At 33.4% G+C, this 21894-nt stretch overlaps 2 protein-coding genes across 5 annotated transcripts in view; both read right to left on the minus strand.

Annotated features, from left to right (window-relative positions):
* The window catches only part of Shaw (potassium voltage-gated channel shaker cognate w), an 81569-nt gene extending 80439 nt beyond the window's left edge, over positions 1 to 1130 (minus strand). For all 3 annotated transcript variants that reach the window (XR_016316911.1, XM_089705743.1, XM_089705744.1), the window contains exon 1: positions 865 to 1130. The gene's annotated coding sequence lies outside the window, so the exon portion shown is untranslated. The remainder of the gene's footprint in view (positions 1 to 864) is intronic.
* A 13549-nt stretch (positions 1131 to 14679) lies between these two features.
* The window catches only part of LOC149480807 (potassium voltage-gated channel protein Shaw-like), a 178748-nt gene continuing 171533 nt past the window's right edge, over positions 14680 to 21894 (minus strand). Inside the window, exons 8-10 of one of the 2 annotated variants that reach the window (XM_089705740.1) lie at positions 17001 to 17148; positions 15781 to 15882; positions 14680 to 15468 (exon numbers count right to left, since the gene is read on the minus strand). In XM_089705740.1, coding sequence (XP_089561866.1) covers positions 15023 to 15468; positions 15781 to 15882; positions 17001 to 17148 — 696 coding nt within the window. In that variant the 3' untranslated portion in view covers positions 14680 to 15022. The remainder of the gene's footprint in view (positions 15469 to 15780; positions 15883 to 17000; positions 17149 to 21894) is intronic. The other variant, XM_089705741.1, reaches the window with a different exon arrangement.

Consider the following 21894-nt stretch of genomic DNA (forward strand, 5'->3'; position numbering starts at 1 on the left):
TATCAGCATTGCACCCGTGCGAAGCCGGGGCGGGTCGCTAGTAATGAATAAAACGCGTTTAAAATCCGTTAAAATCTTTAATTTATAAATGTCTGGGATTCCAATAAATAACAAATTGACGCATCGAAATATTCCACAAACAAATAAAACATCAATCATACGTTTTATGTTTTCTTTGATGCGTATCTATCTATTACCTTGAAGAATAATAAAACGATTGTAATGTCGTATGTTCGTAGAATTATTATTGGAAGTAAATTATTATGGAAATGGAGGCAATTATTTGAAACTTCTTCAGTATTTGACAGGTATTTATTTCCATATATTTTCCTCTACAAATGAAACTTTTATGTGAAGTAGGTAGTTAATAAAAAAGGAAAACTGATTCGCTTTTATTACAGAAAAGCTTTGTATTTTGATGAAGGTGGTCTTAATTCTCGCTTACAAAATACATTCCGGTATTTACAATCCGTGGTTATCTTCGATTGATATCTACTACCTATTAAAATATTTCTTACAAATCAATTATTTAAACGCCATTGTTATCGTGAAATTACTATATTTTACATGTGTTATTTCATTGTCAATTACTTTGTTAGTTAAAATAATTGAAATAAATGACCAGTAAAATAATACTAAAAAGTAACGATTACCTACAATAATAGGCTGGTGATATCAAACGTATTAAAAACTATGTCAAGGCTACGCAATTAAAATGTAATAACTTTCGTTCGAATAAAATGTTATAAAGCCTCAAAACATCGCGGTCGAAGTACATCAAAACTGATAAATATCTATGGGTTTCATAAACCTTTAGTATAACTAGCTAAAGACACACGCAACTCGGCCATTTAATTTACAAACCTGTATCAAAATTAAAGGGTAGCAGTTTTCACTCGCATTTGTTCCGAAACACGCCACTGCCGCACTGCAATATTAAAAATTCAGAAAAAATATCGATTCACATACTATAACGATCAGTACAACTCTCTATGATACTCGATTATTTGTACGCAACTAAGTTTTAAACCCGTAGTTTTAACGGTCACTATTACATATTTGAATTTTGGGCCGGCGCCCGGCTCGCGGCAGACCGCGTGCGCCTCCCTCGGCGGCTATAGCGGCACTGACGTATGGGGTACGTTTCGCGCATGCGCCATTTCACTATACCGATACCTAAGCACATTTCATTTTGTAATGAACTGAAACACCCCACTTTCCACTCTAGGGCTTTCCCTATTAAAAATAAAGCCTATAATCCCGTGTAACGTGACCGAAAGGTGCGTTCGAAGTTTGAAAATGTTAATGTTTTCTGTCCCTGTTGCTCTTGAGGTCGGCAATGCATTTGTGTTTTAATTGAGACTGTTGTGTGTTTATGGTTGGATATGAATTGTTTATACAATTTGTGTCAAAGCTTTCGACGGGAAAACAATGGAGTATTGAAAACAAGGTTAATGCTACGGTTGGCAATAATCTATACTTGAGGGTAGATGTTTGGAAATTAAATTCTTATATATTGACAGTCAATATAAATTTGAGGGTAGATGGCAATTGTTATTTCAAAGAGCCTTTAATAATTTCAGGATATACACAAAAAGTTTTCCTCAAGTTTTCGCAATACCACGAGCTTGATGTATTTTTCATATCACGTTTTAGTTCAGCGTAGGTACAGCTGTGAATTACGCTATTGGTGGAGTTTTATTAAAAGAAAACGATATGTTTCCAAGTTTTTATGGGAGACCAGTTAAGATAGGTATGTCAATATAATTGGGAAGGTTTAATCTATTGTGAGTATTTTTCTTGGTTTATTTGTGTTTAGATGTCCTTAAAACAAATGAATTAAATAAGTACTCAAATTTGTTCTTCTTCTTTGATTATACTCAAATTTGTTATAAAAATATAGAATTTTTCTTCCTACCTTCATTTTTTTATATTTGTGCAAATTCTATAAAGCAACGCAAGGTAACTTAAATAATATATGAAAATAACAGGCAAGAAAATATAATGAATGGGCGGAATAATTTTATTTGGCATTGTTAAATTATAGTAGACGAAGAACACAAAGGTATATATTTATCTATTAATACGCAGTGGGTTGTCTCGTATGTAATTTAGTGTTTCTTGTATCACGATGACAATATTATGTATAATATTTTGTTGCCATCGCAATTGTAATGAAACACAGGTGAAATTCACGAGGAGAACAAATTTGGTATGTAATAAAAATAAGGGCTATTTTTAGTGTGGGGTGGAGTGTCAACAGGCTATAATATTAATGTATGTAATACATAAGCACTCGATTATGGCATAGAAATTTTGAGATTTTCTTCTAATGAGGTAGAATTTTATGGAACAAGGTATTTCATTCGACCGCCTTCTTAGTAGGTTCGATGGTTCGATTTCCGATTGAGACTTACAAAAAATTAAATATCCAGCGAGACAGTACCCATAATAAAAGGAAAAAGAAAATTCATCAAACTAAATTAGTGTAATAAAAACCCTAAGTTTCACTTGAGTAATGTTAGTTTTCGCTATTAATAATTCGGTTTTATTGAAACTGAACGTAATTTCCCAGGAGATAGGGGTTACTTCGAAATTATTAATCGTTGTGTATAATGGAAAATTACTATAAGAATGCTGTAAAATGCATTTATATTCTGAAAGATGTGGACCCGCCCTACATGAACATCGTTACGATGATGTATCGATACATATGAAGTCGTTTCACGGAAAAACTCAAGTGGGATCAACTAGTTTTTAGTTTAGTACTTAAATCAAACGACTCATCGTAAATCTTCTATTTCAAGTGTGCTTGGAATTGTCAAAAAGAAAATTGTCAAAAGTTTCAGAAAAATTAATTCTAATCTAAATCATATAACAAAGGAAATAAGAAATTCAAAGTAACTACTTCCATATAAAACACACAATAACCTAATTCTGTGACGTGTGTTTTTTTAAAACGAAAGAATGGAAAGATCGTGAGATTGTGGCCCCCTACGTTACACCAGTCACGAACCCACCTCAGTGATTGAATTTGTTCCAATCTTTTATAAGTGACACTCTACAGGCCACGATATGTATTCTATAATATCCTGTATATAACGAAACTAAAGTAAATGTTACATGATTGCTAATAAATATAAAAAGATTAAACTATACACTATATCTTTATTATCTAATATCGCCCTCAAATTTACAGAAATAGGATTAACCAAATTTAAAGAGGATCACACACATGAGATCAGCTTTAAAAAAATTATCAACATCCATTCAATTAGTCGAAAATTTGGAGGTAACAAAACCAAAAAAATACAGTCGAATTAAAAAACTTCTAATTTAGAAGTCGGTTGAAAAAGTCTCTAATTCATTAGCAATTATCTACAAAGCAGATGTTCCAAAACTTCTAGAAGGTTCTATTGCAGTCTTCATTAAGATTCTTTCCACGTAGTTAGTACGAAGATAGCATTATCGGAAATATGTCAAGCTGGGAAAGCCACAACGTCCCTTGTTGTGGTACTCCCAAGTCTTATGTTAGTGAACTTAGCAGATCATTTTTAGCAGATCAAAAAAAAAATGTGAGTTCTTCATTGAGATAATATTACTACGTATGGAGGAGACACCACGAACAAAATCTGTGCGCCATTTTTTTGCTCTAACTAAGTTTTAAAAATTATTATCTAGTTAGGTACTTAACGATGAAAGTTATTCCTTTGCACTTTTCCGTATTATTTGTATTATTTGTGCAATATCGTAACACACACGAAGGTATGTTTGATGCGTTTCACTTTAAAACCATTAAAAAATACACATACGTCACATGACGTATGTTGAGTGGAACATAAGTGATGTAGGCGGTGTCGTCTCCATATTAAAATATTATCTCAATGGAGTTCTTATCGCGTGCAGTTGAGTTCTACAGTTCCTGATACTTTTTAGAAATAGTTCTGGCGTTTTTACCCTAAAAAACGACATTTGAAAAAATGATCTGCCAACTTCCCGTAGCAGATCATTTTTAGCAGATCAAAAAAAAAATGTGAGTTCTTATCGCGTGCAGTTGAGTTCTACAGTTCCTGATACTTTTTAGAAATAGTTCTGGCGTTTTTACCTTAACAAACGACATTTGAAAAAACCCGACCTGGACCCGGCTTAACGTGATGCTAAGACGTAATGCTACGACGTGATGCTACGACGTGATGCTACGACGTGATGCTACGACGTGATGCTACGCTGTGATGCTACGGCGTGATGCTACGGCGTAATGCTACGGCATGTGTTACGGCGTGATGCTACGGCGTGATGCTACGGTGTGATGCTACGTTGTGATGCTACGGCATGATGCTAAGGCGTGATGCTACGGCATGATGCTACGGCATGATGCTACGGCATGATGCTACGGCGTGATGCTACGGCATGATGCTACGGCGTGATGCTACGGCGTGATGCTACGGCGTGATGCTACGGCGTAATGCTACGGCGCGATGCTACGGCATGATGCTACGGCATGATGCTACGGCTTGATGCTACGGCATGAAGCTACGGCATGATGCTACGGCATGATACTACGGCGTGATGCTACGGCATGGTGCTACGGCGTGATGAAATATGACATAAATAAATTTTCTAGTTTTCATTTTACGCGAGTATTTCTAAAAAGTATCAGGAACTGTAGAACTCAACTGCACGCGATAAGAACTCACATTTTTTTTTGATCTGCTAAAAATTATCTACTACGGGAAGTTGGCAGATCATTTTTTCAAATGTCGTTTTTTAAGGTAAAACGCCAGTACTATTTCTAAAAAGTATCAGGAACTGTAGAACTCAACTGCACGCGATAAGAACTCCCTTTTTTTTTTTGATCTGCTAAAAATGATCTGCTAAGTTCACTAACATCCAAGTCTTTGGGTTGAGTATTGACACTGTAATTTCCCAAGGAAGCAAGTAATTGCATTTTGTGTATTCTATACAATAAAACTGTACAGTGTACATTGATTTTTTTTTTTTAATAATACTTGGGCGTGATCTACGATCGATGTCGAAGTCAAAAATAGGTTTTTAGAATTTTTGTCTGTTTGTCTGTGTGTATGTCCGGGCTAAACTTAAAAAGGCATGGATTTACTTCAAATTTGGTACAGAGATAGCTTGAGACCTGCGGAAGGATATAGGATAGGTTTTATATTGAAAATCCCATGGGAACGGGAACTATACGGGTTTTACTTTGACTTTGCGGGTGAAGCTGCGGGCGGAAAGCTAGTACGATATAACGTCACTGGCATAGGTATTGTTCTTAAATTGCATTTGTAGCAGATTAGAGACTAGAGGTAAGTAAATTGCTGGATTATTATTAAAAGTGAATTTTATTAAAATGTTTGGGAAAATAACGAATTTATAAATGACTAGCGGTCCGCCCCGGCTTCGCCCGTGGTACCTACATGTTTATGTTTTTTTTCATAAGAACCATCCTCGTACATCAAGGAATAGATTCCGCAGCGCACGCGATGACAGAATTTTTATTAAGGAATTTTTTACACCTTGGGTTTTATTGCATTTTTGGAAAGGATTTCTATTTTTTTTGAAAATGCAATATAGCCTATGTCGCTCAGTGAAGATGCAGCTTTCTAATGAGGAAAGAATTTTTGAAATCGGTCCAGTTGTTTATGCGTGAAAGCCATACATACATACATAATTACAAACCTTTCCTCTTTATAATATTAGTAATAGATGAACATGAGTGAATAATAAAGATGTGTAAAAAATTGTGTGTGAAAAATTTAAGATTTAACCGGCTTAATTTAAAGGGTAGTATTTGGTAGCTATGTTTACATACTGTAATCATTTTCTTACTAAATTAAAACGACATTATCTTAAATATATAAAAATGAATCGCAAAATGTGTTGGTAAGCGCATAACTCGAGAACGGGTGGACCGATTTCGATAATTCTTTTTTTATTATATTCCTTGAAGTACGAGGATGGTTCTTATGTAGAGAAAACGTAAATATGTACCACGGGCGAAGCCGGGGCGGACCGCTAGTATTATTTATATTTTCTCGTTGCGTTTCCCGTTTTCTTTTATGAACAAGATTTGTTACCATAAAAAATGGAAAATATGTAAGTAATTTATATAAGTTTCAATGTTGCAATTGTTTTCGTAAATAGCTCCAGAAATAATGCCAATTCTTTTAAAAAGTAGAAGTTAATAACGATCTTTTTTCCATAATTGTTTGATGTTCTCCAAAGACATTGTAAGCAAGTCTCATAAAAATCCTAGCGAAGGCAAATACAAAGGCAGTTATTGTCTCCAAGAAAGATAATTACATTTATTCGTACTTGTTGCCTGTTCCTAGATTCTTTTGTTCACTTCATTAACTAGGAAAATGTCTTGTGAACTAGGTTGCTGTTTGTGACGAATTATTATGTCTTACTTTTAACGTAGTTTTTGCAATTGTCTTCGGTATGCTGCGAATAGACTAAATGCTTGTTTCCTGTAATTCTGGGCTCATTTATCATTACATTTGGGTTTATTTTCGTTCGAACTCTTAAAGGTTTATACCATTTGTCTTTTCATAGGTTTGAAATCTACCACTACTTATAAGAAACATCCACCTTAGCTAGGATGCTAAGGTGGATGTTTCTTATAAGTAGTGACGGTAAATACTAACTAACGATTTAAAAGAAACATTACGAGATTTTTTGTTTTCATTATTGTTAATTATTGCATACTTACCTACTGGTCCGTAGTTGAGCTGCGTTAGAGGAAGAAACTCGTTGAAATTAACCTATTAATACGTACCTTTTATATTAATCATATTCATATATGCATTCACATTCATACCAATCTGACCATAGTCCATAAATTATTCACCCAATTGCATAATAATTATCGTGTAAGGGCTGATTTTTCAATCCTTTGTTAAAACTTATTCGTCAAATAGTGTATAAAACTACCATTTTTAAAACGTATTCTAATTTACTTTATTTGACAGTTTACGTGACATTTTAATATTATCGTGTAATACTTTATTGGACGGATACATTTTATCCAAGCATTGAAAAATCGGCCCTTAAATAGTCTTGCTAGAAGTAAGAAAAACATAATTTATTTCATTTTATTTCCAGATAAATAAATACTCAAATAGTGAAGGAAAACATCGTGGCGAAACCGACCTGTTGAAGAATCAAAAGTTCCTGAAGCCTGGCCTAGCCTCACCCTCAAAGGAGGCCCGTGTCCCAGCAGTGGGAACGTATATAGGCTGATGATGAAATACTAACGGCAAATAATTATCTCGAGTAGGAAGTATACGATACAAAATACGCACACAAATAAAATATTGTCTTGGAAATCGTTTCAATATTTGCCGAAGCGATTTTAATAGCTCTTCAAGTTAATTAATCTATCGTAGCGCCATTTTCTATTAATAGTGCTTTTTCCATCTTCTGATCGAGATTCACTCGAGACTTCGTTAGGGTTTAATTAAAAATATATTTGTCGAAAATATAAATGTTTTGTTTTTATTGGATTGAGGCGACGGACAGAAATAAAAATAAAAAATATAATTTAAAGATATTATGTTGGTTGTTTTTTTTTTATAATTATTGCACTTTTTGTAAAATATTTACGACCTACCTAGGACGTGAAAGATTTTAAACATTTGTGGAAGATTTATGAATGTTTGAGGTTGAGATTGGACTAATACGTGTAATTTTGAAAATAAGTGTGATTTAATGAGTTTTGTTCTGTATCATGTTTCGCTAATATAGGATAATTATTGTAATAAATTTTGATTTTTATGTAAATAATGTTTACCTATCTCTACTGAAAATGTTTTTGTTTCGGGAGTAAAATTATATTTTGAGTTAAAAATAAGGTTTATTATATCAAGAAGTTTCTGTTTCTATTGTTCAAATATGACCAACTTAGAAAGCACGCACTTATATTATTGTACTAGCTTTCCGCCCGCGGCTTCGCCCGCTTTGTCTAAAACATAATAAATAATATACTAAAACCTTCCTCTTGAATCACTCTATCTATTAAAAAAACCGCATCAAAATCCGTTGTGTAATTTTAAAGATTTAAGCCCGCATCTTCACTCGTATATTAAACTATCGATTACATATTATATTATGTATAAAAAGTAGCCTATATACTATTGACCTTATATTAAATTTTAACCTACTACATTGTTCTTGTTTCAAAGTAGATATCCATCTTCACACATCAAAACTAACATAGTCCACAACAAAATCTATGCAATAATATGATTATAGACTAGTTATTACACATTGTTTCACGTAAATTGAGGTACACATCGATCTGTCCACTTTATTGGCTAGGTAATATGAGCGCAATCGAGTCGCCCCATGTAATTAAATTTTGGTTCGAAGCCTGTTCGTTGCGCAAATATTGGAGCAGCCCGCAGATGTTTCTAGACATTTTCAATATTACAAAGGATATTTATTGGATATTGGATGTTTGGTCTATATAAAAATATAACAATGTAAACAGGACATGTTAGTTCAGAAAGTAATTAGTGTCCCTTAAGTGTAGGACAAAATTGGAACAGACATATAGCGAGTGTGGCTTTTTTGGCATACAACGTTTAGAATTAACGAAACTAGTGGTGCTGCGCGGTTTCACCCGGGGACAAAAAGCAAAAGCAAGAATTTCCATACTGAATGTTATTCTAGTAGTTACATAAGCTATATCACTGCCAAGTATCATCAAAATCCGTTCAGTTGTTTTTGCATAACATATTATTTAATATAATAATATTATACTAGCTTTCATCCCGTGGCTTTGCTCGCTTTGTTTAAAACCTAATAAATTATAATATACTAAAACATACCTCGAGAATAACTCTATCTCTAAAAACTGCATCAAAATCTGCTGTGTAGTTTTAAAGATTTAGGCATACATAGGAATCCGTTCAGTGGTTTATGCGTGAGCGAACAAATATTCCATCATTCCTAACATAAAAATCTTAATCTTAATACTATTATAAAGGCGAAAGTTTGTAAGTATGGATATATGGATGTATGGATGTATGGATGTTTGTTACTCTTTCACGTAAAAACTACTGAACCGATTACAATGAAATTTAGCACACATATAGAGGGTAACTTGGATTAACACATAGGATAGGTTTTATCCCGGAAATCAAACGGGAACGGGAACTCTGCGGGTTTTCCTTTGAAAACGCGGGCGAAGCCGCGGGCGGAATCTAGTTTACCTATAATATTAGTAAGATTCATACATTAAAATATATGAGACAAACTATTAAAATATCCACACCATTCATCATTTTGATGACGAAAACGTTCTGCCTTGTAAATCCTGTAATATATTAAGGCAAGGAAGCCATTTTTTATTCCGTGTGTTTATTCTCTTAGGACTTTCTTGAGTCATTGCCATAAAGGCTTGATGCAGTAAATAAAATGAGTTTTTAAAACCCAATTTATGGAAACTAAGTTTAAATTTATTTTCTTCGTAATCGCATCTTGAATAATATGAAATTGAGGTTCTTATATAGGTACTACACTAGCTTTCCGCCCGCGGCTTCACCCACATTGTCTAAAATCTAATAAATTATTATACTAAAACCTTCTTCTTGAATCACTCTTTCTAATAAAAAAAACCGGATCTAATCGGCTGCGTAGTTTTAAAGATTAAAGCATACAAAACGACATAGAGCATATAAGCGACTTTGTTTTATACTAATAGTGATAAGTTATATGTACATCTATACTAATATTATAAAGAGGAAAGGTTTGTTTGTATGTATGTATGTATGTATGGTTTTCACGCATAAACTACTGGAGCGATTTTGATGAAATTTGGCACAGATAACCTTTAGACCCTGAGAAAGAACATAGGCTACCTTTTATTGCGAAATATGTACCACGGGCGAAGCCGGGGCGGATTGCTAGTCTACCCATAAACCTGAAAAATAACTTGATTCATATTTTATCGAGGTTTTTGACGAATTATCCGTATAGTATTTTCCAAATTATATTTGCGAAAGCAGGATTGGTCAGTAGGGTACATAATCCACTGTCCTTTCCATAGTGGTTGGGTCACGTGTTTTATTTGCAGGACTACTCTACTTATGTATAAAGGACCTTTTGTGCGGTGAGCTGTTTATAGACTGTGGTTCTTATTTACTATCACCTCCATTGCCATTAAATCTATGACTTCTGAGTTCTTAAGCACATATTAAGAACCGTGTAACAAAAAATTCTAATATTGTAAAAATGTAATGCAAGCGTTTACTATAAGTAAGTACTATTGCAAATCACTACATTAGTATAAAACAAAGTCGCTTTCTTTGTCCCTATGTCCCTTTGTATGCTTAAATCTTTAACACTACGCAACGAATTTTGATGCGGTTTTTTAAATAGATAGAGTGATTCAAGAGGAAGGTTTTACGTATAGTATACAATTTAGATTAAGCGGGCGAAGCCGCGTGCGGTAAGCTAATATTATAATAATTGCTTATTACACTGGAAGAGTGAACAAGATACAACTTTCTATGTAGGTCTATTGATTGTATAGAAAGAGTTATTATGAGGAGAAGATTTAATAAAAAAATTAATCGGTCATGATGTTGGGTAAATAAATTAAAATAAAAAACCATTTTGCAATTCATCAATTTATTCAAATATTAATTGTAATAAAATCTATATACTAGCTAAAATTCCAAGTTCAACTTATCGACTTGAACGTGAATTTTTAGCACAAACAAAATAAATACTACAGCAATAGAAAAATATTTTAGGTAAGTACTAAATTAACATTTACATATTATTTGTATATTAACAGCCAAAGATTTTTATTGTAATAACACTATACATGGAAGTATTCTAAATAACTTTTTTGATATTTCAATCCTTGGCTAAAACATATTCGTTTTTCTTTTGACATTTTACTTTTTTATTATTTTGTAATTTATAATTTATTGAACGAATAAGTTTTAATCAAGGAAGGAAATATCGATCATTTATAAAAAGAAATATGATGTTCTTAAACTACGTTTTGCTTACAAATTACAATAATGATGTTAGATTGGGCAAACACAGGTACTACATTAATTGAGGATATTTTGACAATTTTCTGTTATTAATTATGTATTATATCAGCTTGCACCCAATATCTTAATCTATACTAATATTATAAAACCGAAGTTTCTTTGTTTGTTTGAACGCGCTAATCTCAGTAACAAATGGTCCGATTTGAAAAATGATTTCGGTGTTAGATAGCCCATTTATCGAGGAAGGCTAGGCTATATTATATCATCACGCTAAGACCAACAGGAACGGAGCAATGCGGGTGAAACCGCGCGGAATAGCTAGTCTCTTTTAATTAAAAGATTTGTTCATCTTTATACATATTACACAGGAAAGATTAGAATGTTTGTAGATTTATACTTAAAGAAAATAAAAAAGCAATTAACTTGTTTTGAAAAATCATTTATTCAAAAGCTAGATTATTCCTGAATCAAATAGATAATATTATGTTTAGTTTTTACCGTTTCGAGGCGAACAGCAAACAATCGTAAAGTATTGAAGTTTCTTTGATTGACATTTCGACTACGAAGGAATAGAAATTATATCGTGAAATTGTATTGGAGGTTTCTCTTTATTATCGAAGCCTTCGTCAAACGCGTCTCATGAATGCTCCAGTTTGCTGAAGCTGCGCTACGGATAACGTTTTAAAAATGCAAAATAACATTAATTATTAACAGTGACTAAGTTTTCGGAAGCATACGAGTGTATAAGATCTTTTCGTACATACTGCTAGATCGACTGGAACCTTACGCGGAAAGAATTCTCAGCGATTATCAGTGTGGGTTTCGTCGGAACCGAAGTACGATCGACCAGATTTTCCTTATCAAACAGATAATGGAAAAGAGGTGGGAATATTCTCAGAGCATGCACGCGCTATTTGTGGACTTCGAGAAGGCATACGATAGCATTGATAGGGGCGCCCTATTTGCTATCTTAAAAGAGCTTGGTATCCCAATCAAACTGGTGGATCTAATAAAGGTGGCTATTGGGGAGAGTAGCATGCATGTAAGGGTAGGTAAAGAACTGACAGAAGGCTTCACGGTGTTCACCGGATTAAAACAAGGTGATTCCCTGTCACCTGTGCTATTCAATTTAGTACTGGAATATATCCTGCGTAAAATGCTTGCATTGGATTGGGGAGTGTCACTGAATGGAAAGCATAAGGTGATTGGGTATGCTGATGACCTCGCATTGTTAGGTGAAACCCGCGATGAAGTGAGCGAAGCCGCGAGTATCTTGAAAGAAGAAGCGGAAAAGGTTGGACTAAAAATCAATGCCAACAAAACGGAATATCTCCACATGAAGCGGTATAGAGATACACGAGCTCAACGCCAAGACCTACAGGCTGGAGATACGACGTACAAAGGAGTTGCTAGTTTCAGATATCTGGGTTGCACTATAACTGACTCACATTCCAGGGAGGAAGAAATTAATATCCGTATCCAAAATACCCTGAAATGTGGTGCAGCCTTGCATAAGGTGCTCGCGTCCAGGCTTCTGAGCAAAAACACCAAATTGCGTATATACAAAACGGTCATAAGACCAATACTTATGTATGGGTGTGAAGCCTGGACCCTGACCCAGATTGAAGAACGCAAGCTTTTAGTCACCGAAAGAAAGCTTCTTCGCAAGATCTTTGGTCCCACCAGACGAGAGGATGGAAGCTGGAGAGTCCGAACAAATGCCGATCTAGAAAAACTAATGGCCGAGCCAAATATACTTGGAGAAATAAAAGCACAACGGCTCCGTTGGCTCGGTCATGTAGAAAGAATGGGTGAGGAACGAGGACTGAAGAGGGCATACTTGGGGCGACCCCTGGGCCGACGGCCGGTTGGACGACCTAGGTATCGCTGGCGCGATCGAGTAGAGGCGGACCTGCGCGTGCTACGAGCCAATAATAATTGGCAAGAGACCGCTCAGGACCGGGGAAGATGGAGAGTTCTCGTCTCAGAGGCCAAGACCCACTTTGGGGTTTCAGCGCCAGAGGAGTAAGTAAGTAAGTAAGTAAGTACGAGTGTAGCGTTTTAAACATAAATAAAATATTTTTTATTGTTTATGTATGTATTTCAACAAATAACAACGTAAAAAATTCATCGGAAACAAAACCTTTATACAGACCAAAAAGTATCATAAATCTATACTTCTATACTAATATTATAAAGAGGAAAGGTTTGTATGTATGTATGTATAAATGTATGTATGTATCGTTTTCACGCATAAAATACTGGACCGATTTTGATGAAATTTGGCACAGATAATCTTTACACCCTGAGAAAGAACATAGGCTAACTTTTATTGCGAAATATGTACCACGGGCGAAGCCGGGGCGGACCGCTAGTTAGTAATAACTTTTAAAACCGTCAATATCGAAATCAGAGTTTCAACAGAAATCAACACGTAGGTAGTATTTCAAAACTTCTACTATACCTACTACTTTAAATCTCAATACAAACATAATAAAACACAGTTAAACTGAATTTAATCGACGTATAAAGACACTATGCGACAAAATAGAAATATATGTACGAAACAAACTTATTCAACTGTTTATTTGGACGTCGTATAATTCACAGTTCTTTTTCTTTTAAGTTCTTTTAAGTTGGTCTACAAAAGAAATTCTCCAAAACACTAGAACGAATGCATTGTTTTAGGATTTATATTGCATGTACTCGGTGTAAAGCCTTAAAGGAATTGAATTTTTATCAAAAGAGGAAAATGCAATCATAAACGTAGATTATTATTTTTTATAATGATGTTCCTTCTTGGTGTGATTTTTACATTTTAATCACAGGTAATATGTATTATACTTTAATGATGTAGTTATTTCTTATTTCTTAGTGTTAATAATATTTATTATTAGTTTATATTTCTTTCATCACAAATATACATGTAGAATGAAAATTAACAAGGCAATTAAATATATCTTTACTAGCTTTCCGCCCGCGGCTTCGCCCGCTTTGTCTAAAATCTAATAAATTATGGACTAAAAACCTTGAATCTTGAATCATTTTATCTACTTAAAAAAGCCGCATCAAAATACGTTGCATAGTTTTAAAGATTTTAGCATAGGACATAGGGACAGAGAAAAATCGATTTTGTTTTATACTATGTAGTGATGATTCTAACCGTACATAAAAACATAAAACCAGATAGGGAAAAATAATCTTTATTACACTAAATATTCATCATTAACAAGACGATATATTCTAAGTTATGTTTGGCACATTTCTTCGTTTACAAATGTTTGGGTTCGGTTCGATCCATCTTGGACCCTTTGGCGTTTAGTATGCGAACTCTAATATATATTTATTGAACATTGAAATCTTTATATTATTATAAAAAAATAAGATGGCATGTAGCAGGAATCAATATTATGTAGGTATAATATTATGTTATAGGTACCTAGTAATCAAATATATTTGTTAAATTGCACATATTTTTAGAGGAATCATTTGACTTAATATATAAGCTTTGACAAATAGGCACATTGTGACTATTTGTTTTCTGTCATTATAATTTATTAAACATGTTGTTCACAAAAAAAACCAACAACAATTAAATAAAACAAAGATTTTACAAATTAATACAAATAATTTAATGACTGACATGTTACTGAAAACGTGATTTGAAAATTTCATTAGTTTTCTTAATGGAATATACTTACTATCTAATTGTAAATTATAGAGGTATATCTCATTAATGTATCACTGTAACGTCTTTCATTTACAAAATTTACAAAAAAACATTAAATATACACGTTCTATTCTATGCTACTTTGGTCAAGACATAGTTCGTCTATATCTCTCGTTAGGTCGTGTTTTGTTTCTACATCTTCAATCTTTACAATAAATACTATAACATTCTTTTGTGTGTTTTTCTTCTTTACATTAGCCAGTATTACTTCAACTACATTATCTATAAGAATGATATCGGTAACAATGTTTACATTATAATAAGGAAATCAACCAGAATTATTATTCGGACTATCATCATTCGTGGTACTTATGGAATCTTTAGTATCTAAAACATTAGAATTAATTTCATATTGGCTATTATTACATTCATTATCATTCCCTTCTACTTTTCTATCTACATCACAACACGTTTTGTTATCTACATCTATTGAGTTTTCTGAATCGCTTTTCTCGACAATAATATCGACACTCGGTTTGTATTCATCTTTTTTCTTATCGGGAAGGTCCGGTGGCCTGACGGTCGATAGAGTACTGGAGAGAAATGATGATTGTAGGTTGTAGCCTGGTAATAGTTTCGGTTGTAAAGGTAACATCAGATCTAGGGAGCCGGTGGTTGCAGGCCTTGGTTGTAGGGGTGGGGCTGTCATCAAAGGTGGTTGTAGCGAGGCCAGCGATATAGCCGCACACTGCGTGTTCACTATCGGGCTCTCGACTGTAAACAACAAATTGTTTAAGACAATCTTTCTAATAATAATTATAAAGAGAGGATTATAGAGTACACCTTACTTTATTATCTATGCTTAAATAGAAGTGCGTTGAATTTCAAACTCAATTTACTTTAATTGAATAGTAAAATAGAACTAAATGCTTTGATATAATTAGAATTTAATTCAAGCTGTCTACATCGGAATGAAACAGGCATAAAGGCTAAAATGGGTGGCTTTATCAAAGGAGTTGGTTTGTTTCTAAATGAAAATGGAGCATGCATTTCATTGTGATTTCGCAGATAAACTATTGCGTTTACCAATAGGAGCTCGGGCTTGTAGAGGTTGGAGTGTGTGAGGAGGTCGAAGTAAGTTTGATGGTCCTTGAAGAGCCAGGCTTATCATGTTCATGCCATTTACACCTGGAAATAAATGCGTAGTTTATAGCATGCAAAAGGAAAGATAGTAAAATAATTTAATAGAGGTGGTGAGGAATATGCTGTTTGAAGTCGATTTGTCAAGAAAATAATTGAGTTCAACCAAAAAAAGTGAAGTCCCATGTCCCTAGTTCCAACCAAAGTTGAACTCAATGATTTTTTTAATCAAAATTATTAGTAGGTAAAGTAGCATTATGTGATTGATATGCAAATAAATTAACGAACAATGATAACAAGATACTTTAAAATTTACAAGACTTAAGAAAACAATGCTAAAAGATTAATAAAATTAATTATCAAAAGATGGCAAACAATTTATATGTACCTATTATGATGATTTTAAACGTTTCTCATCAAAGTTTACTAGAATTAATTATGCAAATTAGTGTTATTATATATTATGTAATACACTATAGTAGTTCAATCTATCATAATCTAAATAATACGAACCTATAAGGTATTGGATATTGATTAGATACTGTTTTAACTTTCATTAAATATTCTTTTGATCATTTCCTAGTATTGTCAATTTATAACTAGGAAAACTCGATTGTACCTGCTCGAAGAACTATATTATGCAGATTATAATATCTGTTAATCGACGGTTAGTAGGTAGATATTTCTTAAAAACTGTATTCTTGAAGTGGGTTATGAATTATAAATAATTTTAAAGAAAATTTACTCTTTAAAATTCAATCTGACTTTTCGTTACAAGCAAGTTTATTGGAAGTTAAGAATTGGACAGAATGTATGAATAAAAATGGTACTAGAGTAGGGCAAAAAGGCTTGCCATAAATAAAATTTAATGAATTACATAATGATAAATTAAAAGGATAAATAGGAAAAAGTATAAGTAAAAGTAGGGGTAAAAGCTAGTGCATCTATAATTCATCATTCTGTACCTTTGTATCTAATAACAAACCTTCTATTATCTGCTGTAATATTCTAACTTCCATTAAGGCAAACAATTTCAAATTGCTAGATACATACGATAATTACAAGACCCTACTTCGAATTTGAATCACAAAGGCGAATAAAGTAGGCAATTGGAATGTTAATTTCAGCACCATCTAGTGGTCACTGGCGGCAACTCAATCACGTACCAAACTTGTTTGCGCCCTGTAAATCCTTCAGTACTACAGGGTGTTTGACTGCGTTCACTCGCCGGTTGGAGGCGGTAGCTTCGCGTTTTCGTCTTGGCTGTTCGACTGGCAGCACACGGCGTCGCTTCTTTGGAAGTTTTGACCGTGCCTGTTAACAGATGGCGCTTTTATCAAAATGTACAGTTGAAGCTACGCCGTAGGCCGGTCGTAGCGAATGTTTCAATTAAATGCAATGAGTTTAGACTGTAACTTATATTATTACATATTAGGATGTTAATAGTGTTATGTATGTAATAGTTATACAAGTGTAACAAAAACATGAATTGTAGAAAAAAACATTATGAATTACCAAAAAAATGTAATATTATCAAGCCTGTACCAACATACGGCGTTTAAGAATATAATATCATAATATAAACAGTCGTTGGAAATCCAAATCAATGACGTGTTTAACACTGATTTGGATATTAATGGTTATTTTACTGAGCTTCTAAATAGCTATAATTATACTAGCTCATCAGTTAAATAAAATAAAACTTACTAAGCGTAAACAGAGAAAATACGTCTGGTAGAGCAATAACAAACTAAAAATAAATATTATTTCCTATATCATTATATTTTCAAGAGTTTTTATCAAAAATGCTTTTGTTAAAACGGTATTTAACCCAATTCCACAATGTATTACCTCTAGAGCGGTGGTTAATTAACTGGTACTTTTACTAAGCTTTCAAATGAATTGCCTGTTTAATTTTTAATGAAATTATATAATTTATTTATAAAACCTCCAGTACGGCATTGAGTTATTTTAACACAGAAGGTGGAATAAGATTAATAATTAATGTACATAGTGAAGTCCCAAATAGCATACCTACATCTGTTTCACTGATCGATTTTCTATAGGGACAAATAGGTAGGTGATCAGCCTTCTGTGTCCTGTCAGACCAAGTCATATTTTTTTCTTCGTCTCCACAGGGAATCAAACGATTTAAATTAAGAGCGACATAATAGCTAATCCATACTAATATTATAAATGCGAAAGTAACTCTGTCTGTCTGTCTGTTACTCAATCACGCCTAAACTACTGAACCAATTTGCACGAAATTTGGTATGGAGATATTTTGATACCCGAGAAAGGACATAGGCTACCTTTTATTGCGAAAAATGTACCACGGGCGAAGCCGGGGCGGACCACTATTATTCTATAAAAAGATTATATGTTTGCTTGTAATGATATTTTTTCAATACACCCATTTTTAAACCTACATTTTTACCAAGTACGTTTTCTTTGGCGTATCGGATACGCCGGCAAGTGGCTAATAACGAGTTATGTCACAATAAATAAATAAAAACAACATAGATCATAATAAATATACACCTCTCTTAAGTATTGTGTTGTAGCTAGATATTATAAACAAACTAACCAATCTACTTTACTATATTGAAATTGTGTTAGGCGTAATTAATTTATCCAATTTTATCGAAAACAAGGTTATTCTAGATTCAATTGATTTTAGCGTTGTTTGAAAATGATTAATGTGGTCTGTGTCGAAGCCTAAAGAAAAATTATAATGAAAATCTCGTTCTAAATTTAGTGAAAATACCTGAACCTTGAAAGACAAACGGCGCCCTAGGTAATTCATTCTACATATTAATAAGATTCCCGGGAAACGTCTTTATATTAAAATTTATAATAAATATATTACTTTCATGAATAATATTGTAAATATGGCTTTTAATTTTATTGTTAGTATTAAAAGTAATTATGGATTTAGGCGTCGCATTGCAACAGTTTTTGGAAATTGAGTTCTCCAAAAGATAGGTTTTAGGTAAATAAATATTGTTTTACTAATTTAACCCAGCAAACTATAGAAATTAAAGGGCGTAAAATGTATCAATTACCATGTCTTTCATTACAAAATGCTAAGAATCCGTGGGCATAATATATTTCTTTAACGAAAACAGTATAAATTTAGAAAACGGTAATATAAAAGCTGTGTAACTTCAGTAATCAACATCTTTTGCCACTTCAGACGAAAGTTTGAATCACAATTTCTCTTCTAACATTTTATCCAATCTTTATGTAACCTAAGGTTATGTTAAGATATTAAAACCAGCACAATAAGACCTAACGCAAGGCGAATGTGAAATGTTCACCGGATATTTCGTGTACAATCCAAGGCCACATTTCGAAGGCACTCAAATTTTCCCAGTTGATTTTATGCTGGTACTAGAATTGCGCAAAATAAACATTGAAAAGATGTAACGATAGCCGCGTATTCATAGTTACGGGGTTATTGGTTTGTTGAGCAGCAGTTGATTAAATTTGTTGCTAGAAACTTTGTTCAAATGTGGCTCTTTGGGCGAGAATATTACAACATGCGTACCAACTTTACAACATGTTTAATGCAACTCTGCAACACCAACATGTTGATAAAATTTGTTGCTCAAAAAATATAATATATCATGAATTCATGAAATGTGATCTGAACATGCTCTACATTCCAATACATTTATTTATATGTTATAAAAAATATAGGTAACTACAACAAGTTACAACACTTGTTTTGAACAGCGTTTAGTCGCAGATCAGGCCACAGCATTACCATTTCAAAGTTCAGTATTTACGAATATATTCGAGTGAGCATTCCGTTGCTCTCCACAAGTGCTTGAGTGTAACTGTTTCAAGTAATTGCGAAGCTTGAAATGTACAATTAAATTAGCTTTTATAAGGTGACAAAGCATTTATATATGTGAAAATACATGTTTGAGAATTAATTAAATTAGACATAATATATATTATGAATAAGAGTATTAATTCCCTTCAGAGATTTTTGTGCTTCGCTCGTAACGAAATTTATGAAAATATAGCCCCAGCCATGTTTGATTATCATTACGCAAGCCAAGTGTACTAATCACGCTTAGGAATAATTCTTTAAAACCGTTTTCGGTTTTGGTTATCGTTTTTAAGTGAAATTTTATAAAAATCATAATAATGTCTAAACAAAATTAAAAACTATTTTCATTAAGAGCACGCAAAAATAAAAGTAACTGAACCTAGGAACATTTATATTAGGTAATCCATCTACTAGAAAATGGAAAACTTAAAGAAAAATAAAACATACATAGATAGACAAAAAAGGCATAAGAGACACACAATAGCATCCGCTGCTCGCTTTCTATACAACACTCAATACATTGCTGTCAAGTCAGCTTGCAGACGCCGCAATGTAGTCGTAAATTAACAGGTGGCAGCAATTTGCACCGCCCTGATTAAATTGGCCTAGAGTGATTTGTGACGTCACTTGACACGATTTATCGCTTCGATATTGAGTTTTACAGACAGACTTGTTTGCTATTTAGTGTTAAATGGAAAATTTAACCCTTTAACTCAATAGTACATCTAGAAGACTAGTGGTGCCGCGCGGTTTCACCCGCGGACGAGTACGAATCAAAATCTAGTATTTCTATACGCTAATAATAATAATAAGCTACATCACTGTCAAGTATTATCAAAACACGTTTAGTGGTTTTCTCGTGAAAATATAATAAATTTTCACATTTATGTACATATAAATAGTATTATGCGGTTCTTAACTTTTAATATAACAGTAAATTTCCTAACACTAACATGCATTTGTTTTCGCTTCTATTTTCGAAAACAAGACTACGAACTAACTAAGAAAAACAAGGTCATTTCTATCCATCCGTATGGAGAATATTAAATATTTACGCGTGCAAATGTTTAACGTACAAGCCATTTATGGTGTGTTTATGACACTTCCTATGGGAACATATTACGCAGGAATAGGGGAAAGAAGTCAGACAGTAAAGTTTTCATATAATATAGTCTATAAATGAGTTATTGCTAGTCTATAATCTATACTATCACTACATAGTATAAAACAAAGTCGTCTTTTCTGTCCCTATGTATGCTTAAATCTTTAAAACTACGCAACGGATTTTGATGCGGTTTTTTGTAATAGATAGAGTGATTCAAGAGGAAGGTTTTAGTATATAATTTATTAGGTTTTAGATAAAGCGGGCGAAGCCGCGGGCGGTAAAATACAGTCTATAGAAGAAATTTGCTGGGTTACATTGCGTGATTGTGTTGGTTGGTACAACATTTTCTTGTATGATCTTTTCACAAGAACCTCTCGTATAGAAAATTCTACATTCTCATGGCTTTGTTTGCCTATAATTTCTTAATTTTTCGTTTTTGTTCGCAACTTCCTTCACGTGTGAGTTGTTAGAATTTTTTTGGTTGCAACATCTTTCATACGTATACCTACCTACTTAGTTTCTTTTCGTCATAGAGTGATGTCTTTTAATATATTCTGTCAATATAACTGGAAATTTCTTTGCAATGGTATACAATATGACTATAACAGTTTATATTTATCACGATTGTCATGTCCTTCTTTAGCAGACTCATTGTCAGTTATTATAAATCAATTTTCCGGGACATTTCCACTTCATTCCATTCGCTGGTGCAATAAAACAGAACTTGACGTGAAGTCGCGAAAGCACTTTAAAACGAATATATTACGTTGGAGCTGGACAAGGCATGAGCGGTAGCGTTTTTTTTGTTTTACGTGTGTAACATTGATATGAAATTTTATTTGGCTTTTTGGTTTCGTAAATAACTTAAAATAAAAGACACAAACCAAATTGTCATGTGTTTTTATTTTTTTGACAACAAGTAAACAATTTTAAGCTATTGCATAGCTTCTATCGCGGGCCTTGAGCGCGGGGACCGAATCGAGAAATTCCGTAACGAAAAAACCTCACGCTCCCCACTCCGACGGACTCGGAGGTGTGGCTTGAAAGCATGCTATGCAATAGCTTTACCGCGGCAGTCCCCGAGTGCCACACGTCTTTTTTGTAGAATTGTAAG

Source organism: Colias philodice, chromosome 17 (assembly GCF_061535455.1).
Source record: "Colias philodice isolate Cphi_HAF_F1 chromosome 17, ilColPhil1 Martin Lab GWU primary, whole genome shotgun sequence".
Lineage (NCBI taxonomy): Eukaryota > Metazoa > Arthropoda > Insecta > Lepidoptera > Pieridae > Colias > Colias philodice.